This window comes from Nyctereutes procyonoides, unplaced genomic scaffold, assembly GCF_905146905.1.
Source record: "Nyctereutes procyonoides isolate TBG_1078 unplaced genomic scaffold, NYPRO_anot_genome, whole genome shotgun sequence".
Lineage (NCBI taxonomy): Eukaryota > Metazoa > Chordata > Mammalia > Carnivora > Canidae > Nyctereutes > Nyctereutes procyonoides.
In genome coordinates this window covers 21,870,528-21,898,401 of record NW_026575030.1, presented here as the reverse complement: position 1 = coordinate 21,898,401, position 27,874 = coordinate 21,870,528, and the positions used below count along the sequence as shown (strand labels likewise).

Genomic DNA, 27,874 nt, shown 5'->3' with positions numbered 1-27,874 from the left:
CCCGGAAGCGGACACCCGAGGGGGCCCCGAGCCGCGGGGCGGGAAGGACTCCTACCATCTTTCTGGAGAGCCTGCGCTTTACGGCCCGAGAATCAGGCTCGCTACGCGCAGCCCCGAACTCCAGCGGCCCCATCCGCAGGCGGCGGGAGGAACACCCCCCTCTGGCGCGCCCGGAAGAGAGGGCGGAAGAGGCGGGGCTTCCTCGCGTGACGTCACTGGAGCGCCGCGGGCCCCTGCGGCACGCGATCCGGAGCGCGCGGACATGGCCGCCGCGGAGGCCGCGCTGGGCGCCCTGGTGAGCGGTCTGTACGACGTGCAGGCTTTCAAGTTTGGGGACTTCGTGCTGAAGAGCGGGCTCTCCTCCCCGGTTTACATCGATCTGCGTGGCATCGTGTCGCGACCGCGGCTTCTGAGCCAGGTGCCCGCCCGCCCGGGAGCGGGAGGAACGGGGCCGGAAGCGGGGAGCGGGCGGCGGGCGCGGGAGGGACTTGCGCTGCGGGCGGGGAGCAGGGCGGCCCAGCGGCGGCCGCCTCCGCGGTGCACCCAGGGCGTCGGCCGCCGAAGCCCGGGGGTCGGGAGCTGCTCGGTTCCTGGGGACTGCGGGTACAGAAAGAGCAGGGGCAGGAAGGGACGCCGGGGCGAGGGGCTCAGCGGTTAGCGCCGTCTGTGACCCCGAGGCCCGGGATAGAGCCCCGCGTCGGGCCCCCTGCACGGAGCCTGCTTCTCCTCGGCCTGCGTCCCTGCCCCTCTCTCTGGGTCTCAAGTAAATAAGATCTTAAAAAAGAAAGAAAGAGAAAGAAAAGGAAAAAAAAAGAAAGAAAAGAGGAGGAAGGGACGTCTGGGTGGCTCAGCGGTTTAGCGCCACCTGCGGCCCAGGGCGTGACCCCGGGTCCCGGGATAGAGCCCCGCGTCGGGCCCCCTGCACGGAGCCTGCTTCTCCTCGGCCTGCGTCCCTGCCCCTCTCTCTGGGTCTCAAGTAAATAAGATCTTAAAAAAGAAAGAAAGAGAAAGAAAAGGGAAAAAAAAAGAAAGAAAAGAGGAGGAAGGGACGTCTGGGTGGCTCAGCGGTTTAGCGCCACCTGCGGCCCAGGGCGTGACCCCGAGTCCCGGGATAGAGCCCCGCGTCGGGCTCCCTGCACGGAGCCTGCTTCTCCTCGGGCTGCGTCTCTGCTTCTCTCTCTCTCTCTCTCTCTCTCTCTCTCTGGGTCTCTCACGAATAAATAAAATATTTTTTAAAAAAGAAAGAAAAAGGAAGTTTTATATGGGCTCGAGTTCGGACAGCGGCTCGGTACACACAGTCCTCACAAAGAAGAGGGCGCCCCAGGCTTGAAGGGACACGAGGCTCTTTTGTACGTAAAGAGTCAGAAATCACCTTGACGAAAGGCATTTCAGAAAGTTACACCATTTATTTATTCATTTGTTTGTTTATTATATTTTATTTAGCAATTCAATATGGATTTATTTTTGAAAGTTACACATTTGATCTCCTGTTTTTAGTATGTAGGAGGCTGAATGACTTAGATCTTAAGGGAACCGGGGAGGTTTTTTAAGTTTTTATTTCTGTTTGGAATGTACCTTTTTTTTTTCTTTTTTAAGATTTTATTTATTTGTTCATGAGAGACACAGAGAGAGAGGCAGAGACACAGGCTGAGGGAGAAGCAGGCTCCATGCAGGGAGCCCCATGCAAGACTCGCCCTGGGTGGAAGGAAGGCAGGTGCCCTACAGGGAGCGTGCCCCCCCCCCCCCCCCCCCCCGTGTCCCTACTCATTTTAGAGTTTCTAAGTTCTGGGGATGTGCTGGTGAACAGGCGCTACTTTGCAAGACCTTTTTTTAAAGTTTTTTTTTTTTTTTTAAGGGTTTTTTGTTTGTTTTTTTTAAGTAATCTCTAACCACCACTAGCACGCCGAAGTGTGGGCCCGGAACTCACCACCCCAAGATCCAGAGTCCCACGCTCCTCTGGCTGAGCCAGTCCCGCGCCGCCTCGCTTCCTTTGTTTTTTAATGAAGCAGATACACGATGTGTGCTTTGGGCAGAAATAGAGCCCAGGCTTTGAGGGTTTGCTTCCGTGGGAGATCAGGAACTGGGCCCACAAACGAAAAGTCGAGTTTTCTGTCTTTTATCAGGACCCAGAGAGCAGTGTGCTCGTTGACCTCAGGCTTTGACACATGGTTTTCAAGAGCTAGGAAGCCCAGTTTGGGGCACTGTCCAGAGCACAGAAACAGTCCAAGGAGGTCTGTGTATTTAATTCTGAGAAAACAACTGTGAGGGGCAGAGGAAAATGCGGGTGGGGAAAGAATTCAGTAGCTCTTGCTCCTGCTAAGATGTTTGGAAGTGCTGTTGCTTAAAAAGGGTGATTTTATTTTGCACTTTGTGGCCAGGAGCAAAAATGAAGGCCGGAGGATAGACCTATTTGATGGAGGCACTTTTTTGGTCAAAATAAGGAAACCTGTTGTACAAATTAGAGCTTCCTAGCACAGTGTTTCTCAATCTCTAAGTATATCTGAATCACCTGGGAATTTTGTTGTGCGGTGTAATCTGATCCAGTACCTCTAAGAGGCAGGGCCTGAGGTGGGGTCTTTCCAATGAGCTACCAGTCAGGACTGCTGACCACCCTGAATTGAAGGTCCTGAATGTGCCTTCCCATAGAGTTGCCACTAGCCACATGTGAATACTGAGCATAATGAATTTTATTTTATTTATTTATTTTTAAGATTTTATTCATCAGAGATAGAGAGGCAGAGACACAGGCAGAGGGAGAAGCAGGCTCCCTGCTAGGAGCCTGATGCGAGACTCGATCCCAGATCCCAGGATCATGCCCTGAGCCAAAGGCAGGCACTCAACTGCTGAGCCACCCAGGCGTCCCGCTTTGCCCATTTTTTTAGATTGATTGTTCTGTTGATATTGTGTTGTATGAGTTTTTTGTATATTTTGGACTTAACCCTTTACGGGATATGTCATTTGCAGATGTCTTCTCCCGTACTGATGGGAGAAAGAAAAGTAGTAGGTTGCCTTTCTGTTTTTTGGTTGGTGTTTTTTTTGTTTTTTTAATTCATGAGAGACACAGAAAGAGATAGGCAGAGGGGAGAAGCAGGCTCCATGTAGGGAGCCTGATGTGGGAATCGATCCCAGGACTCGATCCCAGAACTCCAGGATCACACCCTGAGCTGAAGGCAGATGTGCTTAACCGCTGAGCCACCAGGCGTCCCAACCTTTCTGTTTTGTTGATGGTTTTATTCCCTGTGCAAAAGCTTTTTATTTTGATGTATTCCTATGGTTTTTGTTGTTGTTGTTGTTGTTGTTGTTGTTGCCGCCTGTGTCTCCCGAGATTTTAAGGGTTTACTGCTGATATTTTGTTTTAGGAGTTTTATGGTTTCAGTTCTTACATTGAGGCCTTTAATCCATTTGAGTTCATGGCGTAAGAAAGCAGTCTGGTTTAGTTCTTTTGCCTATAGGTGTCCAGTTTTCCCAACACCATATAGTGAAGAGACTGTTTTTCCCCCCTTGTATATTCTTGCCTCCTTTGTTGTAGATTAATTGATCATATATGAGTGGGTTTATTTCCAAGCGCTCAGTTCCATTGATCAGTTTGTCTGTTTTTTTGTGCCAGTACTATATACTGTTTTGGTTACTTCAGCTTTGTAGTTTAAAGTCTGGGATTGTGATACTTCTAGCTTTGTCTTTTTTTTTTTTTTTTTTTAAGATTTTATTTATTTATTCATGAGGGACACAGAGAGAGGCAGAGACACAGGCAGAGGGAGAAGCAGGCTCCATGGAGAGAGCCTGATATGGGACTCATCCCAGGACCCCAGGATTACGCCCTGGGCCGAAGGCAGGTGCTAAACTGCTGAGCCACCCAGGGATCCCTTTTCTCAGGATTTCTCTGGCTAGCAAGAATTAATATTACTAATCCATGAGCATCACGTATCTTTTCATTTACTTGGGTCATCTTCAGTGTCTTTCATCAGAGTCTTAATGGTCTTAAATTTATTCCTAGGTATTTAATTCCTTTTGATGCTATTGTAAATAAGATTATTTTCTTGATTTCTTTCTGCTACTTTGTGTAGAGAAACACCACAGATACTTGTATATTGATTTTGTATCCTCCAACTTTACTGAATTCACTTATTCTAATAGTTTTTTGGTGGAGTCCTTAGGGTTTTTTCCTTTTAAAAAATGTTTAATTGAAGTATACTATATATATATATATATATAAATATATATATAGTATACTATATATAATATATAGTAAACTACATTTTAGTTTTACGTATACAACACAGTGATTTGAAATTATATGCATTTTGAAATGCTCACCCCAATAAGTGTAGTTACCATCTGTCACCATACAAAGTGACTACATTATTATTGACTATATTCCTTATGCTGTACTTTTCTTCCCAGTGATATTTATTTTAAACCCTCAGTCACCTTCAGCTGTGTCTCCTATCACCCCCCCCCCACCCAACTCTGCTAACTGCCAGCTCTCTATGAATCTGTTTCTTTTTTTTTTCTTTTTACTTTTGTTCCATGGTTTTTAAACTGAAGTATAGCGGGCACACAGTGTTACTTTAGTTTCAGGTGTACAACATAGTGATTGGACGAATTACTTCCTGCTGTGCTCACCACAAGTGTGGCTACCATCTGTCACTATTCTCTATTCTGTACCTTTAATTCTCATAATTTATTTATTTCCATAACTGGAAACCTGTACCTCCCACCCTCCTTCACTCATTTTGCTCATTTCCCCGCCTACTCCCTTGTGGCAACCGCTAGGCCATTAGAGAATGAGTCTAGTTCTGGTTTGTTCTTTTGTTTTTTTTTAGATTCCATATATAAGTGAAATCATATAGTATTTGTCTTTCTCTTATTTCACTTAGCGTAATACCCTCAGTGTCTCCCCATGTCACAAATGACAAGATCTCATTTTTTTTTTTATGGCTGAGTAATACTCCATTGTACCACACAGGACACCCAGGTTGCTTCCATATCTTGGCTGTTGTAGGAAATGCTGTTGTAAACATAGGGGTGCACATATCTTTTAAAATCAGTGTTTTGGTTTGGTTTGGTTTTTTTAGATAAATACCCAGAAATGAAATTGCCGGGTCATAAGGTAGTTCTATTTTTAATATTTTGAGACCGTCCATACTGTTTTTCATAGTGGCTGCATAGTGTCCTGCCATCAGGATACAGGGGTCCCTTTTCTCCACATCCTTGCTGATACTTCTTATTCTTCTCTTTTGGATGGTAGCCATTCTGACAAGGGTGAAATGGTATCTCATTGTGGTATTGATTTGCATTGCCCTGATAATTAGTAATGTTGAGCACATTTTCATGTATGTGTTGGCGATTTGTCTTCTCTGGAAAAATGTCTGTCTGGGTCCTCCGCTCATGTTTTAATTGGGTTGATTGTTATTAAGGTATATGAATCCTTTACATATTAGCCCCATATCAGATATATGATCTGCAAATATTTTGGGTGGGTTTCTTTCTTCCTTTCTAAGATTTGTTTATTTGAGAGTGAGTGAGCACCCAACCGAAGGGAGGGAGACAGAGAAGGAGCCTGATACACGACTGGGGTCGTGACCTGAGCTGAAGGCAGACACTTAACCAACTGAGCCAATCAGGCACCCTGTTGTTGTTGTTTTCCATTTTGTTGGTTTCTTTTACCATACAGAAGCCTTTTAGTTGGAAGTAGTCCCGCTTATTTATTTTTGCTCTTGTTGCCTTTAGTTTTGCTGTCAAATCCAAAAAATCATTGCCAAGACCTATGTCAAGGAGCTTCCCACCTATGTTTTCTTGTGGGAATTTTTTGGTTTCAGATCTTACATTCAAGTCTAATCTGTTTTGTGTTAATTTTTGTATGTGGTGTAAGATAATGGTCCAGTTTTCCCAGCACCGTTTATTGAAGAAATTGTCCTTTTCCCATTCCCAAGAATGTACGTTTCTTGGCTCCTTTGCCATAAGTTAATAGACCACGAAAGTATAGGTTTATTTCTGGGCTCTGTTCTGTTCTGTTCTATTCATCTATGTATCTGTTTTTATGCCAATAGAACACTCTTCTGATTACTCTAGCTTTGTAGTATAGTCTGAAATCAGGGAGTTTGATGCCTTCAGCTGTATCTTTCTTAAGACTGCTTTGGCCATTTGGGGTCTTTTGGGGCTCCATACAAATTTTAGGACTCTGTTCTATTTCTGTAAAAAAAAAAAAAATGCCATTGTGATTGGGATTGCATTGTATCTGCTTTGGGTAATATAGACATTTATAATTCATATGCAGGGAATACCATTGCATTTATTTCTGTCTTCACTTTCACTAGCATCCTAAAGTTTTCAGTGTACAGGTCTTTACTTTGGTTAAATTTATTCCTAGGTATTTTATTCTTTTTGATGCAATTTAAGTAGTAGTATTCTCTTAGTTTCTCTTATGAAACTTATCAGTAAGACTTCTTTCAGGCAGAAAATGTAGCTACCAGGTGTATGGAAAGGTTTAAATAGTCAAATCATAATGGATTACTAAGGGAAACTGAGAGGACTGGGAGCCATTCTTAGTCTTTGGTGTCATCATCATAGCCTTCCCCAACACGTTCTGCGTTGCTCTCAGAGCAGACCCTGAGTCATTTTTTTTAAGATCTTATTTATTCGAGAGAGAGAGGGAGAGAGAGAAGGGGGGGGGGCAGAGACACAGGCAGAGGGAGAAGCAGGCTCCATGCAGGGAGCCTGATGTGTGACTTGATCCTGGGTCTCTAGGATCACACCCTAGGCTGAAGGCAGCGCTAAAGCACTGAGCCACCCAGGCTGCACCCCTCCCCCTTTTTTTTAAAGATTTTATTTATTCAAGAGAGAGGCAGAGACATAGGCAGAGGGAGAAGCAGGCTCCATGCAGGAGCCCAGTGTGGGACTCGATCCTGTAACTCCAGGATCACACCCTGAGTCAAAAGCAGCTGCTCAACCGCTGAGCCACCCAGGTGTCCCAGACTCTGAGTCATTTAGACAAGTGGGTTCATTCTTGTGTTTTTATATTTGTAACTGGAATTTATAGAGAGGTCATTTAACAAAAAGGCATACAGACTTTTCTGATCAAGTTTGAGGCTACCTTCTATTAGTTTATTACTGTCTTTAATATTATGTTAACATGATTTATATACCATTTAAGATAATAATATTTAGTTTGTGTTCATTTTCTTACAGGTTGCAGATATTTTATTCCAAACTGCCCAAAATGCAGGAATCAATTTTGACACTGTGTGTGGAGTACCTTATACCGCTTTACCATTGGCTACAGTTATCTGTTCAACCAACCAAATTCCAATGCTTATTAGAAGGAAAGAAACAAAGGATTATGGTAAAATAAAAATATTATATGCATTAAGTTGATATGTAACCTGATAATGTTATAGTTTTTTCTTCTTCTAGGCACTGATGTTTGCCAAAGTTGCCTTGAATATTCTTCATAGGTCCTTTAGGATTAACTATTATATAAATCACCTTCCTTTCCTTTAGAGTCTAGGGGTAAAATGTTTTGTATTGACTAAACAATGTTGAAAAGTGCTTCTTTTGCACCGTATCTATGAAACCCAACATTTTTAACTAATCCTTCTCTTGTCAGAATATTGTAAGAACACCTACTTTTCCTAGTATGTTTATAATCTAAATTGCATAAAGAGAATTGCCACATAAAATTCTCTAAAGGAAGGTTTATTTTCATGGGTCCTTGGCAGTAGGTTATAAGGTATGTTTTATACATGTTGAACTTGCTTTATATTTTATTTATTATTTTTTAATTGTATTTACTTGACAGAGAGTGAGCACAAGCAGGGGGAGAAGTAGGGGCAGAGGGAGAAGCAGCCTCCTCGCTGAGCAGGGAACCAAATGTGGGGCTCCATCCTAAGACTCTGAGATCATGACCTGTGCCAAAATCAGACTCTGAACCAACTGAGCCAGCCAGGTGCCCTGTTGAGCTTGCTTTAAAAAACAGATCAGGGATGCCTGGGTGGCTCAGTGATTGAGCTTCTGCCTTCGGCCTAGGGCATAATCCTGGGGTCCCGGGATCGAGTCCCACATCGGGCTTCCCTGAGTGGAGCCTGCTTCTCCCTTTGCCTGCGTCTCTGCCTCTCTCTCTTTCTCTCTCATGAATAAATAAATAAAATATATTTTTTTTAAGATTATATTCACTCATAGAGAGTCAGAGATGCAGGCAGAGGGAGAAGCAGGCTCCCCGTGGGGAACCTGATGTGGGACTCCATCCCGGGACCCCAGGATCACGCCCTGGGCCAAAAGCAGGCACCAAACTGCTGAGCCATCCAGGGATTCCCCTGAACCACCCAGGGATCCCCAAATAAAATCTTAAAAAAAAAAAAAATCAATTCAGGGGCACCTGGCTGGCTCAGTCAAAGGAGCATGGGACTCTTGATCCTTGGGATTGAGTGTTAAAGCACCATATTGAGGATAGAGATTAGCAAAAAAAAAATTTTTAATCAATCTGAAAATATTGGAACTGACTTTAAATTTGACAACATTGGGGAATTAATGTTTTTTTGTGTGTGTTTTATGTTAATGTGGTAGTATTTTTGTTAGATTTTATAATAGAGTCCTTATCTTTTACAAGATGCATTCTAAAAATTTTTGTGATGAAAATCATGACATCAAAGGTTTGCTTCTAAAAATTGTCAGGGGAGGAAAAAAGTGGGGATGTAGCTGAAACAAGACTGACCATGAGTTAAGTGGCGAAGCATTTAGGGTGTTTGTTATACTTTGTTTGAAATTCTCCATTTAAAACAGTATTTTTGCTGCTCGATGGCACAGTGTTTATCTGTATGAATCCCTGCCCATACAGAAGCTATTGCTTTTATTTGTTTTTAAAAATATTTCTTAGAATAAGATCAGAAATTAAGTATGTATATAAGTGTCATAGTCTTACATTCTAGTCTAAGCTGGTTCAGTTCAATTTGCCAGTTTAAGGGGACGAAAGAAATGGGGAAAGGCAAAGATGGTACCTGTGATAAAGCTCAAACAGTGAACAAATTGCTCACTAATTTAAGACCGATTTGGTTGTGGAAACTAGAAAATGAGTCTATAGTCTGTGTAGATTATCTGCAAGTATATGGTGGGAGTTGGATTGAGGAAGTACATTCACTCACATTGCCTATATAATTCATAAAGTTGTAGTGATGGATCTAAATGGTTGCTGAATATTTTTTCTCTTTATTTCCTCAAAAGGCCTGCTGTTTGACTAATCTTGAATAATGAACTTGTTTGTTGATGGAAAAAGGAATGGTTCATTATATTGGGTTACTGTTTCATAACTTTCCTTGGTCTGCATCATCTTGCTTTAAGAAACCCCATATTTGAAATTTTGATCATGAACACTTTAAGTGTGTTTATTGCACTGTAAGGGAATTTGCTAGTTTTGCTGTAAATATTCTATATATGTAACTGAGAATTTTCAGATACAGGAACACTGAACACTGGTAGTCATGGCTCGTTGAAGATTTTATCAGGGATGAAGTAGCTCAGACTATCAGAAAATAAGATTTAGGTCATCCACCTCTTCATCAATGCCAAATTTATAATGCAAGATATATCTTGAGTTGGCTGAAATACATAATTTTAAATTGAAATTAGCATTTTTTCTTTTCTAGGTACAAAGCGGCTTGTAGAAGGAGCTATTAATCCAGGAGAAACCTGTTTGATCATTGAAGATGTTGTCACCAGTGGATCTAGTGTTTTAGAAACTGTTGAGGTTCTTCAGAAGGAGGGCTTGAAGGTCACTGATGCCATAGTGCTGCTGGACAGAGAGCAAGGAGGCAAAGACAAGTTGCAGGCACATGGGATCCATCTTCACTCAGTGTGTACATTGTCCAAAATGCTGGAGATTCTTGAGCAACAGAAAAAAATTGATGCTGAGATGGTTGAGAGAGTGAAGAGATTTATTCAGGAGAATGTTTTTGTGGCTGCTAATCATAATGATTCACTCCTTTCTGTAAACAAAGCTCCCAGAGAACTCAGCTTTGGTGCACGTGCAGAGCTGCCCAGGATCCACCCAGTTGCATCGAAGCTTTTCAAGCTTATGCAGAAGAAAGAGACCAATCTTTGTCTGTCTGCTGATATTTCAGAGTCCAGAGAGCTGTTACAGCTAGCAGATGCTTTAGGACCCAGCATCTGCATACTCAAGACTCACGTAGATATTTTGAATGATTTTACTCTGGATGTGATGAAGGAGCTAACAGCTCTGGCAAAACGCCATGAGTTCTTAATATTTGAAGACCGGAAATTTGCAGATATAGGAAATACAGTAAAAAAACAGTATGAAGGTAAGTATTTAGGAACCTGCAAAAACAAATTTAGCCTAAACTGCCTGAAGAACAAAAGGAAACATCACTGAAAGTCCACCCATAGAACAGTCTGTCAGGGATGGTTGGATCTAGGAGCTCAAGTACAAGTCTTTTGGGACTTCTTGCCGTCTCAGCTCTGCTTTCTTCTCTCAACTTCCTTCTCAGGTAGGCACATTCCTCATGCCTACCCCAAACTAGTCATTGAGGCCTGGGTTATAGAATAATACCTTTATTAGCTTGGTGATATATGCCCCACTTCTGGTTAACTAAATTTTTTGAAATAAGCTGTGGTTAAAGGTAATTTCCCCAAAGAAAATGGGTGTGCTGATGCCAGAAGGGGATGCAGGTTCTAGGCAGACAAGAATGACAGATGTTGGCTTTGGCAGAACACAGTTCTGAATATTTGAGAAATGAAAAATTGGAGATAGAGGAAATAATGAAATAGAAGTGTAAAGTTGTAACATTTATTTTTGGCAAAAAAAAAAAACTGTTGGTGTACTTTTTTTGTTAAATAGGAACTCAAAATAGAGCATATGTTGGTTTAAAAATTTTTAATTTTCTACCTGTTCTATGGAAGTTTCTGCCATAATGTATAGGACAGCTTTTTTTGCTTAAATAACAGGATAAAATATTTGGTGAAGGGTAAACACTTTATAGGCATCTCGTAGATAACAGTTATTCTTAAAGTAGTACATGCTTGTGCTTAATTCTTTAGGATAGATTTAATTCTTTAGGATAGATTTGTCTGTGACTTTTCTTCCTGTGCTTAAGGTGTTCCACCATCATCACATTGCTTGCTTTATCTACTAATGTAAGAGTTACACAAACCCTACAGGTTTGCATATAGTTGTTTCAGAAATCGATTAAGGGTATTGCTGTCCACTTTTTTTTTTTTAAGATTCATTCATTCATTCATGGTAGACATAGAGGCAGACACGCAGGCAGAGGGAGAAGCAGGCTCCATGCAGGAGCCCGATGTGGGACTTGATCCCAGGACTCCAGGATCGCGTCCTGGGCCAAAGGCAGGAGCTAAACCGCTGAGCCACCCAGGGGATCCCCTGCTGTCCACTTTTAAAATGAATATAGTTGCCTGTTGACAGTAAGAGACCTAAGGAACAAGTAGAACCTTTGAGAGACGGCAAAGTTGCTGAGAGATTCCTGCAGAATGAACGCTGGTCATCTTCAGCGGCATTTTAGAATGCTGGCGTCTTCAGCCTCAAATGCCCATCTCCCACTGCAGTCCCATTTCTACTTGCATGGTTTTTTGGCCGTTAGAAGCTTTCAGCCTGCAAAGAAAACCAGTCTTATCAGTGTTGCTGATAACTAAGTGCAGAAATTATAAGACTTTTTGCTCATTGTGCTCTTGCAACTAGTCACCAGGTGAACAGTCTCGCAGATGAACCCATAGGTCACCAGGTAATCACTGCAGTTCTCCAGGGGCTTCACTATCTCATTAGCATGTTATTATGAGATTACTTGAGAGTGTAGTTGGGGTGGGAAAAAAGGCAATTTGCAAACAAAAACCACTATCTTCTTTTCAACTTTTTAGGTGGAGTCTTCAAAATAGCTTCTTGGGCAGATCTGGTCAATGCTCACGTGGTGCCAGGCTCAGGGGTTGTGCAAGGCTTGAGAGAAGTAGGCCTGCCTTTGCACCGGGGGTGCCTACTCATTGCAGAGATGAGCTCTGCTGGCTCCTTGGCTACAGGCAACTATACTAAAGCAGCGGTAAGTGACAGAGGGATGGGGTGATACAAGGCCAGGACTGTTGTGCTGTAAGTTACAGGGAAAGCAAACATCTTAAATTTGAGATTTATGGAACTTTTCCTCCCCAAAAAACAGCTGTTAGGGTGACAGTAATGCTAGGTGGCTAGAGTTTCCTGATAATAACATTTTATATTTTGTAGTGGGCATTTAAGAGCTACAAACATTGAGAGACAGGTGTTTGGTCAGCCTGGTCTTTAGATAGTTGGTTTTTTGTTTGTTTCATTTTGCCATGAGTTGAAATTGAAGGGCTTCTTCAGACATGCAGTTCCTCAGAATCTCCCAAGTCTGCAGAGATGCACATTCTCATTACAACAGCCTAATGTTTAAGTCTTTGCTCTTGATTGGTATTGTGTGAGAAAACTCTAGAGTTCTGACGTAGTGTTTTCTCCAGTAACCCCCCCCCATTATTAAAAGTTCCTATAATGCATATATGTTAACACCTGCACACCAGAATAAAATGAGATGGATAATCATCTAGTTAAAAAGTTCCTTTACAGATTTACTTTTAAAAGTAATAGGAATTTTAATGTTAATTTTTACATGAAAAAAAATTTTTATATTTAAATATTCTCTGTGGAGCTATGAAGAAATCACATGGCCATGGGGCTAGGTTTTAACCCCACCCCTAAATTGACTATAAATGTGATTTCCCAGATCTCATAGTCCATGAGTCAGTGCTAATACTTGGCAGCACAAATAGAACAGTAGGAGGTTCATGAAAGACAGCCTTCTAGGGAAACTTCTATAAATGTAAGGAGAAGGAATGGAAATAGTGGAGATAAGTTATTGGCAAGTGTTAAGGAAAGGAATATAGTAAAATGTGAGATTTCTCTAGGTCTTGACGACATAGCTATTTTTATATGGTAGGTGTTCGGGTATGGAGTAGTACCCTGTGGAGGTGTAGGCAGTAAGTCTTCAGTGTAGTCTCATACCATTATTAATTTTTTTTTTAGAGTACCCTCCACATACCCTCTTCAGAAGCAGGTGGGTTCCCAAGCATTATTCAGCATCTCAATTTTAGATGCACATAGTATAGGATTCTTTCATGTTTTTAAGGTATGATTAATTGGGAGAAGGGTGATAATGGGTGATGTATCTAGATTCATATCTAAGATTACCTGTTTTATTTATTTATTCATAGAGACACACAGAGAGGGAGAGGCAGAGGGAGAAGCAGGCTCCACGCAGGGAGCCTGACGTGGGACTCGGTCCCGGGTCTCCAGGGTCACTCCCTGGGCTGAAGGTGGCACTAAACTGCTGAGAGCCACCTGGGTTGCCCTAAGATTACCTGTTTTAGATATGAAAGACATTGTAAAATAGTGAAAGTTTGTTATTAGTTACCTGAGTTGATATTTTACTTAAAGAACTATTATTCACTGTAATTAACTACTTGTAATCTGTCCTGTTACATTCCTTTTAGGTTAGAATGGCAGAGGAGCATTCTGAATTTGTGGTTGGTTTTATTTCCGGCTCCCGAGTAAGCATGAAGCCAGAATTTCTTCATTTGACTCCAGGAGTTCAGTTAGAAGCAGGAGGTAAATATGTTTATTGGTCGTGGTTTTTCCAAAATGTTTCTTTACAGGCAGTAAAATTTTGTGTTATTACAAAGTTGCTAAAGAGAAAGCTTGTTCATCTAGAACTGTAATAATCTATGATGCCAACCTAGATATTTTGTTGAAATATGCCTAAAAACTGATTAATCTTTCCTAATATTCCGAATATGCTGCCATAAGAGGCATTCTGTGATCAAGGAAGAATGCTCTAGACTATATAAAATCCAATGGTTGTTTGTTAGAAGACTTTGAAGAACCATGATGTGCTAATGTCCATTGTGATTCTTGAGTGTGTTTCATCTTTCTCAAAATAACATTTTCACCAGTCTGAGACAAGTAGTAATAGTGGCTAAAAAACAGGACAAATATAATCTATAGTAAAGGGAGTAAACTGGTTATAAAAATATGTATTTTTAAATGTTCTGTGGGACTCGGTGGCTTTGGTTTCCTGAATTGTGCAAGAAAAATTGCTTAGCTGAGGGGAATAGAAGTTACTTTAAGAATGTTAAAAGATTTTATACTAGTCCTCTCTCCAATGCACCATTCATTCCCCAGTCTAGCTTTCCTCTCCAGAGATAATCACACAATTGGTGTGTTTGTATCCTTCCTTTTGTATATACTCACAAATGCACATTGAATTGGAGAATGGTTTATATTTCTGATGTTGTATTGCATTTCCAGAGTTACCTTTTCCCGTGTTTCATAAATGGTCCATAAATAATAGAAATGTTGGAGGAATGAACAATATGCTGTACCAGAATACTAAACTAGCAGATTCCTGTTAGCTCTCTCAAGGTTAATTATGTATATAAATAATATAACCATACTTGAGGAAGATTCCACCTTTTGGGGGTTTAACTGTAGTTTTATTATCTTTGATATTTTCTGCCTGACTAAGCAGAAAGGAACACCTAGGTGGCTCAGTCGGTTTTATCATGATCTCGAGGTAGTGAGATCAAGCCCTGTGCAAGTCTGCTTGGATTTCCTCTCTTCCCCCCTACTTACATGCTTTCTCTAAAAATTAAAATATATATATATTTGAGAGAGAGCAGGTGAACGTTTGTGCTGAGCACAGTCCCACAACTCTGCAATCATGACCTTAGCTGAAATCAAGAGTTGGATGCTTAACCAACACCAACTGAGCCACCCAGTCTCCGCAATAAATAAAATCTTTCAAAAAAGTTAATCAGGAGGAAAACTAATAGAATAGTGAAAATTCAGATAAGTTAAGGAATAGTGGCAGTTTCCTATACCATTTACAGATTTTATATGCTTCAGAATAGGCTGCAGCAGAATGACTTACACATCTCAGGCTTTGTAACAACTGCCTTAGTGCTTGACAACCTTTGACATTTTAATTTGCACTGAATGTTTTGAGTCAGTATCTTTGGACAAGACAAGTTATTTTAAATTGGTGTCGTTTTAAAGTATAAATGGGGATAATCACAGTGTTGACTTCAAAGGATTGTCAAGAGACTTACATGAGATAATGAGGTACGTAATGCAGTTCACAGGATGTCTTAATACTGTGCTTAACAACTGTTAATGTTCATCATAAGCCCCATAATTCTATTCTATCTAGATAGGATCTAGCCTTGTAGGAGTATTTATCTTAAATTTGAAAAATAAGCCAAAGTTTTAAAAGGAAAATGTGGGGCTCTGGTACAAAATGGTAATGTAGGAAAATCCTGAACTCACCTCCTCCTGCGGACACAGAAATGGCAGCTATTTACGGGACATTTTCTCTGGGGAAAAAAAAACCTAAAGTCTGGCTGAGCAAGGACTATACATTTGGGAGATTGGAAGATGGGGAGGAAAGGCTGGGACACAGTCTCACTGTAAAGCTGACTTGCAAGTCAAGGGGCGCCTGAGTGGCTCAGGTCATGATCCCAGGGTCCTCCTCCTGTGCTTTCTCAATAGCTCCATGACTCTCAAATAGATAAAATCTTTTTTTAGAAAAGGGTGGGTGGGGGGAATCAAAGAGTGAAGGGATTGAACTGCACATCCAAGTACTCCCAACTTTGGAAAACCAACAGGGCTTCTATCCATAGTCTCTTAAAGGGCTCATATACTTGGACTCACTTTAAGTCCCAGCTCAGAAGTAGTAATAAAGTGCTGGCATGGGGAGCAGGCACCTAATTTCACACACACATTTAATCTTCATGCTCTACCCCTGCCACAGTCCATAGTACCAGTATTATCCAAAAAGGAGTTTTTATTCATAGCTGGTGTCCCGAGTTTTGCAGCTGCCCAGGGGACATCCCCTATTCACTTAGCTTTGGCGGCCAGAGGAGCTTATGATCTTGGGTCCCATGGAACTATTAACAGTCAGAGCAACAGTTCTTGGCAGGCAACTCTACCAGTCTTTGTATGAAAGAGGCATATTTGCTTGTTTGGGAGCTTGAGACTGAGGTCAGGCTTTAGGTTTGGCACATACCTGGGACCTACAGAGCTGTTTTCAGGAATAAAGCTGGTAGACACCATCTTTACACTCTCCCTCATCACAGCTTGCCAGTATCTCCTGAAAAATAGTCTTGATGTTCATCTGGGGCCCTGATTTTTGCTACTGCCACTGGGGAGATACCTCCAAATAACCTGGTTCCGGTGGCCAATAGGGCTTATGCTGTGATCTCACAGAACTATATATATTTGATTTTAAAAGCTCTTGCCTGAGGGTCTGGCTTCCAGTCAGCCTGAATCTAGTTGCTGATTGGGACACTGACAAGTCTTGGCATACTTCCAACTGCTGGGAGCCATTAAAAAATATCATAGATTGCTTGAACAATCACAAAGACATCCGAGAACTAAGGCAGGTTTGAATGATAAATTTTATCTACTCTGCAAGGCCATTTTTTCAAGACTGGGAGAGGTGGTTATTTCATCTAATGTATAAAAACCAGTAGGCAAGAGGCAAAACGAAGAAACAAAAGGCTTTATATTCCCAATGTAAGAATAAGACACAACCTCAGAAAAAGCAATGAAATACCTATTGATAAAGAGTTCAAGGTAATAGTCCTAAAGATGCTCACCAAACTCAGGAGAAAAATGAACACAGTGAGAATTTCAACAGAAAAGAAAATATAAGAAAATACTAAATTGAAGTCCCAGAGCTGAGGAATATAATAATTGAAAAATACACAAACGAGGGGCACCTGGGTGGGGCTCAGTGGGCGAGCATCTGCCTTTGCCTCAGGGCAGTGATCCCAGGATCCTGGGATGGAGTCCCGCATCAGGTTCACCACAGGGAGCCTGCTTCTCCCTGTCTCTCATGAATGTATGTATGTATGAATGAATAAATAAAATTTTTTTTAAAAACACAAACTATATGAAGCAGAAGGATCAGTGAACTTGATGACAAGGTAGGGGAACTCACCCAATCAGAGCAGCAAGATGAAAAAAGTGAAGATAGCTTATGGACAGCATTAAGTGGACTGACATTCACATTACAGAGGTCCCAAAATGAAGAGAGAAAGGGACAGAAATACTAGTGTAAGAAGTAATGGCTGAAAACTTCCCTAACCCGGGGAAGGAAACCGATATCCAGACCCAGGCAGCCCCGAAAGTTCCAAAAAAGATCTAAAGAATCCACAGCAAAACACAAAATGTCAATTGTCCTGTATGTTTACTAGCTGGAATTTTAAAACTTGGAGAAAAAAATAAAATGTCAATAGATAAAGCAAGGAGAGACTCTTAAAAGCAGCAAAAGCAAAAAACCCCCTTGTATGTATACAAGGGAACTCCAGTAAGACTTACCGAGTTTTTTTTAGCAGAAACAGGCCAGAAGAGAGTGGTGAAATATATTCAGAGTGCTCAAAGAAAAACCTTCCAACAAAGAACTCTACTCAACTAAGTTTGGAATTGAAAGGTGTAAAGAGTTTTATAGAACAGCAAAAGCTGAGGGAGGAGTTCATCATCACTAAACCAGCCTTACAATTATTAAAGGGACTTCTTTAAGCTGAAACAAAGATGCTAATTAGAATAAAACATAGAAGAACAAATCTCACTGGAAGGGTAAATATATAGTAAAGGTAGCAGATTACGTCTAAGTTAAAAGACAAAAGTAATAAAAATAATTGTAACTACAAAAATTAAAGGATATGTTGTAAGACAGGTATAAAATGTGATCTTGAAAATGTAAAAGAGGGCAGCCCCGGTGGCTTAGCAGTTTAGCACTGCCTTCAGCCCAGGGTGTGATCCTGGAGACCTGGGATTGAGTCCCACGTCAGGCTCCCAGCATGGAGCCTGCTTCTCTCTCTCTCTCTCTCTCTATAATAAATAAATAAATAAATAAATAAATAAATAAGTAAATAAACAAATAAATAAATAAATTTAAAAAAAAGAAAAAATGTAAAAGATGGAGAGGGAGAAAAATATAGAGCTTTAGAATGTTGTTAAACATTTGGCATCAACTTTAAATAGATGTAAGCTGTTATATGTAAGCCTTATGGTACCAACAAAACAAAATCCTTGAGTAGATGCACAAGATAAAGAAATCCAGATATACCAATTAAAGTCATCAAACCACAAAGGAAGAGAGCAAGAGAACAGAGCAACCATAAAACAGCCAGGAAGCAATTTAACAAAATGGTGATAAGTACATACCTAACTAATTAAGTGGACTAAATTCTCCAATCAAAAGATAGAGGAGCTGAATGGATTTGAAAAACCAGACCTATCCATATGCTGCCTACAAGAGACTCACTTCAGATGTAAGCAAAGTATAAGAACTCACTTCATACATAGACTACAAGTGAAGAGATAGGAAAGATATTCCGTGCGGGTGGACACCAGAAGAAATAGACTTCTATCAGATCAAATAGACTTTCAAACAAAGCCTGCAATAAGAGACAAGGACATTATTACATAATATAAGTGAGTCAGGCCAACAAGAGGATGTAACATTTGTAAATCTTTTTGCACCTAACATACGCACACCTAAATATATAAAGAAAACATCAACTGTCCTAAAGGGAGAGGTAGTAATACAAGAATAGTACGGGATTTTAATACCTCACTTACATCAATAGATAGATTATCCAAACAGAAAACCAGTAAAGGAACATCATCAGCCTTAAACAACACATTAGACCAGATGGACTTAATAATATATATATGGAACATTCCATCCAAAAGTAATAGTATATACTTCTCAAGTGCACATGGGAAATTCTTCAGGGTAGATAGTGTGTTAGGCCCCAAAATAAATCTGATACCAAAACCAGACAGGAGGGATCCCTGGGTGGCTCAGCGGTTTGGCGCCTGCCTTTGGCCCAAGGCGCAATCCTGGAGACCCCGGATCGAGTCCCACATCGGGCTCCCGGCATGGAGCCTGCTTCTCCCTCTGCCTGGGTCTCTGCTCTATCGTAATAAATAAATAAATAAAAACCAGACAGGAATCCCACAAGAACAGAAAATTATAAGCCAGTATATTCAGATGCAAAAATCCTCGACAAAATAGCAAACTGAATTCAGTGAATTAAAAGGATCATGCACCAGGGTGCCTGGGTAGCTCAGTTAGTTGGACATCCAGCTCTTGGTTTCAGCAGGTCTGATCTCATGTTTCATGGGATCAAGCCCCATGTTGGGCTCCGCACTCAGCAGGAAGTCTGCTTCCTTCTACCCTATGTGTGTTTGGCTGTCTTTCTCTGTCTCTAAAATAAATCAAAATCTTTTTTAAAAAGAGGATCGTGCACCATGATTGGGATTAATTCCAGGGGTATAGGGATGGTTCAAGTTCTATAAATCAATGTGATATACCACACTAACAAAATTAAAAAACCATATAATCATGTCAACATGCAGAAAGAGCATTTGACAAAATTCAATATCCATTTATGATAAAGACTTTAAGTGTAGAGAGAACATACCTCAACATAATAAAGGCCATGTATGAAAAGCCCACAGCTAACATCGTACTCAGCAATAAAAAGATAAAAGCTTTTCTTCTAGGATCAGGAACAAGACAAGGTTGCCCACTCTCATCACTTTCATTTCATGGTACTAGGAGTCCTAGCCCCAGACTTTAGTCAAGAAAAAGAAACAAAAGCCATCCAAATTGGAAATGAAGATATAAAACTGTCACTGTTTGGAGAGTATATATTATATAGCAAACCCTGAAAGACTCCACCAAAAAATTCAGTCAAGTTGCAGGATACAAAATCTGTTGCGTTTCTATACATTTGAGGGACACCTGGGTGCTTAGCAGTTGAGCGTCTGCCTTTGACTCAGGGCATGATCCCGGAGTCCGGGATCTAGTCCCATGTTGGGCTCCTTACAGGAAGCCTACTTCTCCCTCTGCCTTTCTCTGTGTTTCTCATGAATAAATAAATCTAAAAAAAAAAAATCATACTGTCAGAAAGAGAAATTCAGATAATCACATTTTACGGTGGCATTAAAAAGAATATGTAGGAATAAATTTAACCAGAGGAAGACCTTGATGAAAGAATTGAAGATGACACAAATAAATGGGAAGATACTCATGTTCATGGATTGAAAGACCTAATGTTAAAATGTCCATACTACTAAAAATAATTAGTCCGTGTATTCCCTATAAAAATCCCAGTGGGATTTTTCACTGAAACAGAACAAACTATTCTAACATTTGTATGGATTCAAAAAAGACCCCAAATAACCAAACCAATCTTCAGAAAGAACAACAAAATTAGAGGCATTACACTCTGATTTCAAACTATAATTACAAAGCTATAGTAATCAAAACAGTAGTGAAATAAAAATATACAGAGGGGCACCTGGGCAGCTCGGGTTGAGCGTCTGCCTTTGGCCTAGGTCATGGTCCTGGGGTCCTGGGATTGAGTCCCACATCAGGCTCTCCCTGGGAAGAAGCAGGCTCCTTCTCCCTCTGCCTATGTCTGTCCCTCTCTGTGTCTCTCATGAATAAATAAATAAAATCTAAAAAAAATAAAAATAAAAGACATAGATCAGTGGAACACAGTAGCAAGCCCAGAAATAAACCCATCCATATATGGTCAACTAATTTATGACAAAGGACCTAAGAATATACAATGGGGAAAGGACAGTCTCTTCAATAAAACGGTGTTGGAAAAACAGGCAAAAGAAACAAACTGTGTCACTTACACCCTACACAGAATTTAATACAAAGTAGGTTATTAAAGACTTGAAATAAGACTTGAAGCCATAAAACTAGAAGAAAACAGGTGGGTAAGGTCCTTGACACCAGTTTTGGCAGTGATTTTTTTGAATCTGACCAAAACTAAAAGCAACAGAAGCAAAAAATAAACAAAGGAGCTATATCAAATTAAAAACATTCTGCACAGCAAAGGAAACCAGCAAAATTAAAAGGCAACCTACTAAATGGGAGGAAATATTTGTTAATCCTATTTGATAAGGGGCTAATACCAAAAATATACACTAAAGATGTATATATACTTCAGTAGCCAAGAAAATAACAATCCAATTAACCAATAGGCAGAAGATCTGAAAAGACATTTTACAAAGAAGACATACAGATGGCCAACAGGCACATGAAAAGTTGCTAAACATTACTGATCATCAGGGAAATGCAAATCAAAACCACAGTGAGATATCACCTCACACCTGTCAGATTGGCCATTATTAAAAAGAAGTGTTGGCAAGGCTGTGGAGAAAAGGGAACCCTTGTACACTGTTGCCAGGAATGTAAATTGGCACAGCTAATACAGAATACAGTGTAAAGCTTCCTCAAAAAATTAAAGTTATATGACCCAGTAATTTCACTTCTGGGTGTTAAACCAAGGAAAACAAAAACACTAATTCAAAATGATACAAGCACCTCTGTATTCATTGCAGCAATATTTTTAATCGCTACAGTCTGGAAACAACCTCAGTGTCCATCAGTGGATGAATAAAGATATATACATATATGTGTTTATACTGTGTGTATATACTATTATATATATGTATTTTATATACTATTATATATATACATGCACAATGGAATATTATGACATAAAAATAATAAAATCTTCCTATTTGCAACATTTGAGGCCATTATGCTGTTAAATAAGCCAGAGAATGACAACTACCACATGATCTCACTTGTATGTAGAATCTAAAAACAAAACAAGTTTATAGGTGTCAAAAGGTACACAGTTTGTTATAAAATAAATTACAGGGATGTAATGTAAAGTGTGGTGACTATAAATAATACTGTATTGCGTATTGGAAAGTTGCTAAGAGAGTAAAAGTCTTAAAAGTTCTCATCACACACAAAGATTTGAGTAATTACAAATGAGTTGTAATTATGGTGAGTTGGCACATATTGCAATGGTGAGGCTGGACAAATACCAAATCATTGTCATAACACCTGAAACTAATGTTATATGTCAATTATACCTAAATTAAAAAAACTCATTAAGCATTGGAAGTCCACCAACTGCATTTAGGAAAGAAAAATAAAAAGCATCCAAATTAGGACAAAGTAAAACTCAGTGGTTGCAGATGGCATGATACTATACACAGGAACACCTCAAAGATACTGCAGCTCCAGTACCAGACCACTGCAGTAAATATTCCAATAAAGCAAGTCAAGTGAATCTTTTGGTTTCACAGTGTATATAAAAGTTGTGTTTTTTATACTATAGAATATTTTATACTGTAGAGTGTTGAGTAGCTTTATGTCAAAAAGTACATATCTTCATTAAAAAATATTTTATTGCTAAAAAATGCTAACCATCATCTGAGTTTCAGCAAGTTGTAATCTTTTTGCTGGTGGAAGATTTTGCCTCAGTTTTGAAGGCTGCTGACCGATCATGGTGGTGATTGCTGAAGATTGGAGCAGCTTTGGCAATTTTAAAAAATAAGTCAGCAATGAAGTGTGTTGTATGAGGGACTCTTTCTTTCATGAACAATTTCTCTATAGCATGCAGTGCTGTTTGACAGCTTTTTTTTTTTTAAAGTAGGCTCCACATCCACTGTGGAGCCCAACACAGGGCTTGAACTCATGACCCTTCACTGCTTTATCAACTAAGTTTAGGTAATATTCTGAATCCTTTGTTGTCATTTCAACAGTCTTTAATGGCACCTTGACCAGTAGATAACATCTTAAGAAACCACTTTCTGTCCTCATTCATATGAAGCGTCTCCTCATCCATTTAAGTTTTATCATGAGATTGCAGCAATCCAGTCACATCTTCAGGCCTGACTTCTAATTCTAGTTCTCTTGCTGTTTCCCCCACATCTGCACTTACTTCTTCCACTAAAATCTTGAACCCTTCAAATTATCCATGAGGGCAGGAAGCAACTTCCAAACTCTTCCTGCTAATGCTGATATTTTGACCTCTTCCTATCCCTTCCCACCCAGACCTATCAGAGGAATCACAGTCTATGGCAGCTATAGCTTTACAAGATGTTTTTTTTTTTTTTTAAGATTTATTTATTTTAGAGAGAGTGCACATGCGTACCTGAGAGAGAGAGGGAGGGATGGAGGGAGAGAATCTTCAAGCAGACTCCCCGCTGAGCATGAAGCCTGATGCAGGCTCTATCTCAAGACCCATGAACATGACCTGAGCTGAAGTCATGAGTTAGATGCTTAACTGACTGAGCCACCCAGGTGCCCCCATGAGACGTATTTCTTAAATAATAAGACTTGAAATTTGAAATTACTGCTATGGGCTGCAGAATGGATGTTGTATTAGCAGGCATGATAGCATTAATCTCATACATCTCCAGCAGAGCTCTTGGGTAAGCAGGTACATTGCAGTAAGCAGTAATATTTGGAAAAGAATCAATCTGAGCACTAGGTGTCCACAGTGGACTTAAAATAGCCAGTGAACCATGTTGTAAACAAATGTGCTGTCATCCAGGCTTTGCTGTTCCATTTATAGAGCATAGGCAGAGTAGAGTTAGCATAATTCTTTAGAACCCTAGGATTTTTTGAAAGGGTATATAAGCATTGGCTTCAGCTTAAAGTCACAAACAGCATCAACACTCACCAAAAGAGGGTCAACCTGTCCTTTGAAGCCAGGTATCGATTTCTCTCTAGCTATGAGAATCCTAGATGGCGTCATCTTTCAGTAGAAGGCTGTTTAATCTACTTTGAAATTGTTTAATGTTGCCACTTCTATGAATTATCTGAGCTTTCTTCTGGATAGCTGCAGCGTCTACATCAGCACTGGCTGCTTCTCCTTACTTTTTTTTTTTTTTTTAAGATTTATTTATTTTAGAGAACAGAGGATGGGGAGGGACAGAGGGAGAGCAAAAGTCTAGCAGACTGCTCACTGAGCTCAGCCTGATGCAGGGCTTGATCTCAAGACCCTGAGATCATCTGAGCTGAAACCAAGAGTCGGACATTCAACTGACTGCACCACCCAGGTGCCCCTACCTTCTACTTTTATGTTAGAGATAGTTTCTTTCCTTAAACCTTTTTTTTTTTTTAAGATTCTATTTATTTATTCATGGGAGAGACAGAGTGAGAGGCAGATACATAGGCAGAAAGAGAAGCAGGCTCCCCGCAGGAAGCCCGATGTGGGACTTGATCCTAGACTCAGGATCACGCCCTGGGCTGAAGGCAGGCACTCAACCACTGAGCCACCCAGGTGTCCCTCAGCCTTCATAGAATTGAAGGGAGTTAGGGCCTCGCTCTGGATTAGGCTTTGGCTTAAGAAAGTGTTATAGTTGGTTTTTCTATCCAGACCACTAAGATTTTTCTCCACATCAGCAATAAGGTGGTATTACTTACAGTAGAGTTCAGTAGAGTAGCACTTTTAACTTCCTTCAAGAACTTTTTCTTTGCATTCACAGCTTTGCTGTTTGGTGCAAGAGGACTAATTTTCAGCCCGTCTTGGCTTTCAGCATGCCTTTTTCTTACTAAGCTTAATCATCTCTAGCTTTTTAATAAGTTCACCATCTTACATGGGCACAGGTTATTGTGCCCCAAAACAATAAAATTAGTAACAAAGATCACTAATCACAGATTAACTAATAGAACAATAATGTAAAAGTTTGAAATAGGAAAAGTACCAACATGTGATAGAGATAAAAAGTAAGCAGAAGCTAGTGGAAAAATGAGACCACTAGACTTCCTGAATGCAAGGTTGCCACAAACCTTCAATTTGAAGGAAAAAAAAATTTCTGTGAAGTGCAGTAAAATGAGATATATCTCTACAGGAAACCCTAAAGAGTCTATTAATAAAACTATTAGAATAAATGAATTCAGTAGAGATTGCAGGTTAACAAAATAAACACAGAAATTAGTTATGTTACTATGCACTAACGATAAGCTACCACAGAGAGAACACCCATTTACAATTGCATCCAAAGGAATAAAACACTCAAGGAATAAATCTAACCAAGGAAGTGAAAGACCTGTACTCTGAAAACTATTAAGACATTGATGAAAGAAATTGAAGATACAAATATATAGAAAAGTATTCTGTGCTGATGGATTGAAAGAATTATAAAGTGTCGGTATTAACCAAAGCAATCTATAGATTCAGTGCAATCTCCATTAAAATAAAAATGACTTTTTTTTTTATAGAACTAGAACAAAAAAATCCTAAAATTTATATAGAATCACAAAAGACCTCAAATAGTCAAAACAGGGGCAGCCTGGGTGGCTCAGCAGTTTAGCGCTGCCTTCAGCTCAGGGAGTGATCCTGGAGTCCCGGGATCAAGTCCTACGTCGAGCTCCCTGGATGGAGCCTGCTTCTCCCTCTGCCTGTGTCTCTGCCTCTCTCTCTCTGTGTCTCAAATAAATACATAAAATCTTAAAAAAAAAAATCAAAACAGTCTTGAGGAAGAGGAACAAAGCTGGAAGTATTGTACTCCCTGATTTCAAACTATAACAACAAAGCTATAGTAATTGAAGTAATATGGATTTGACATGGAAACAGACACATAGGTCAATGGAATAGAACAGAGAGACCTAAGATAAACACTTTTATATGAGACAAGAGTGTACGATGGGGAAAAGACCGTTTCTTTAACGAATGGTGTTGGGAAAACTGGAACACTTCTTACATCATATGCAAAAATAAATTCAAAATATATTAAATTTTTTTAAAGATTTTACTTATTTATGAGAGACACAGAAAGAGAGAGGCAGAGACACAGGCAGAGGGAGAAGCAGGCTTCATGCAGGAAGCCCGACATGGGACTCAATCCTGGGTCTCCAGGATCTCAACCTGGACTGAAGGTGGCGCTAAACCGCTGAGCCACCGGGGCTGCCCTATATTCAAATTTGAATGTGAGACCTGAAGTTACAAAACTCCTAGAAGAAAACATAAGCAGTTAAGCTCTTTCATATTACTTTTTAGCAATATTTTTTTGGATCGGTCTCCATAGGCAAGGGCAACATAAATTAAAATATTGGGGCTACATCCAACTGGAAGGCTTTTGCACAGCAAAGGAAGCCATCAAATAAAGGAAAAGGCACGCATTGAATGAGAGAAGGAATTTGCAAATAATATATCACATCAGGATAAAATGTTAATATCCAAAATACATAAAGAACTTATGCATTTTATTTTTTAAAAAAATGCCCTGGATTTAAAAAAAAAAAATGAGGTCTTCAATAGACCTATTTCCAAAGGAGACATGCAGAAGACCCAACAGGTACATGAAAAGACACTCAACATCACTAATCATCAAAGAAAATACAAAGCAAAACCACAATGAGATATCACCTCACACCAATCGGAGTGGTTAGTGTCAAAAAGACAAGAAATAACAAGTGTTCACAAGGATGTGAAGAGGGAACCGTGGTCTCTTAGTGTTGCATAGGAATGCAAATTGATACAGCCACTGTGGAAAACAGTCCTGGCTTCTCAAAAAATTAAAAGTAGAATTGTCCTACGATCAGCAATTCCAGTTCTGGGTATTTTACTAGAAGAAAAAAAAAACCTACCAATTTGAAGATGTATATGCACCCATATGTTCATTGCAGCATTATTTACAATAGCCAAGCTATGGAAGCAGCCCGAGTGTCCATTAATAGATAAATGGAGAAAGATGTGGAATATGTCACATAATGGAATGTTACTCAGCCATTAAAAAAAAAGGTGAAATCTTGTCATTTGTGACAACATGGATGAACCCAGAGGGTATTATGCCAAGTAAAATAAGTCAAAGACCAATACCTTACAATTTCACTTATACTGGAATCTAAAAAAAGAAAAAGAAACAGACTCCTAGGTACAGGAAACAAAGTGTTGGTTATCAGTTGGGGAAGGAGTTGGGGAATGGGCAGAACAGGTGAAGGGGATTAAGAGGACAGACTTCTAGTTATAAAATAAGCCATGAGGATGTAATATACAGTATAGGGAACATAACAAGGAAATAAGTTTGTGAGGTGACAGTAATGACTTTTCTTTTCTTTTCTTTCTTTTCAATTATACTTCGATTAAACAAGTTATTTAATTAAATATGATAGAGTATAAGAAGTCAAAATTAAGGATTAGGGTTTGTATATAGTCCGAGTACTTGATGGGGCTATGGTTGTGGTCAGGTTGGAGGTTTGTGAGGAATTTTCCAGCCGTGTCACAGTGATTCTGAGATGTGTACTATAATTGTCTTTGGTGGTGAGGCCAGTTTTTATTGGTTTTTGGTTTTCTGGTAATAACCTTTCCTGGCAACATAAGAGATTTACTGGGTTTTGATACTGTTAACTATAAATGCTCTAAAATTCGACATTGGCGAGGAGGGTCTCTCAGGCAGCCAAGGAGTCCCTTCACCTGCTTTTAATCACTTGCTCTCCAGGAGCGGCATGGAGAGCAACGGCACATACTTATTTAGAGCTAGTTAGATACTTTTTCAGAAAAGTAGTTGTTTGATTGGTTTCTTGATTTTTTTTTCTATTGTGTTAAAGAGTGACTTTTGTGTTTTTGCAGGGGATAATCTTGGCCAGCAGTACAATAGCCCACAGGAAGTTATTGGCAAACGAGGTTCTGATATCATCATTGTAGGCCGGGGCATAATAACATCATTTAATCGTCTGGAAGCAGCTGAGTTGTACCGAAAAGCCGCCTGGGAAGCTTATTTGAGTAGACTCGGTATTTGAGTGTGTTGGATACCTCTTTGTGAAGACCTCGAAGCTACATTGTCTCCTGAGATGCACTGGCCTGAAACAGTAAGCAGCACTTAGTGGATTGCATTCTTTCATGGGCTCTGTGTCGGAGCGACTTCTGGATTTCTGGCAGTCTTTAGGAAATACTGAATGATGAGTAATCACTGCATTGTTACTGAAATAAATAAATTCATTTTCACGTTTGT

General features: G+C 40.0%; 1 protein-coding gene and 1 long non-coding RNA gene across 2 annotated transcripts in view; one reads left to right on the top strand and one right to left on the bottom strand.

The window, feature by feature from the left end:
* Positions 1–151: 151 nt before the first annotated feature.
* On the top strand, positions 152–27,871 carry UMPS (uridine monophosphate synthetase). Its single transcript, XM_055315815.1, has 6 exons — positions 152–418; positions 7,189–7,342; positions 9,639–10,310; positions 11,881–12,056; positions 13,516–13,630; positions 27,493–27,871. The coding sequence occupies exons 1-6, from the start codon at positions 263–265 to the stop codon at positions 27,660–27,662; spliced, it is 1,443 nt and encodes a 480-aa protein (XP_055171790.1). The 5' UTR covers positions 152–262; the 3' UTR covers positions 27,663–27,871.
* LOC129503619 (uncharacterized) overlaps positions 10,574–27,874 on the bottom strand; it is a 29,824-nt gene continuing 12,523 nt past the window's right edge. The window contains exon 3 of the long non-coding RNA XR_008663218.1: positions 10,574–11,617. This is a non-coding gene — a long non-coding RNA (uncharacterized LOC129503619). The remainder of the gene's footprint in view (positions 11,618–27,874) is intronic.

Excerpts from the sequence above, each read along its gene's own strand:
- UMPS (XM_055315815.1), top strand. The coding sequence starts at position 263 with ATGGCCGCCGCGGAGGCCGCGCTGGGCGCCCTGGTGAGCGGTCTGTAC. Across the intron at positions 7,343-9,638 it reads GAAAGAAACAAAGGATTATG|GTACAAAGCGGCTTGTAGAA; the intron begins GTAAAATAAAAA and ends TTTCTTTTCTAG. Across the intron at positions 12,057-13,515 it reads GCAACTATACTAAAGCAGCG|GTTAGAATGGCAGAGGAGCA; the intron begins GTAAGTGACAGA and ends CATTCCTTTTAG.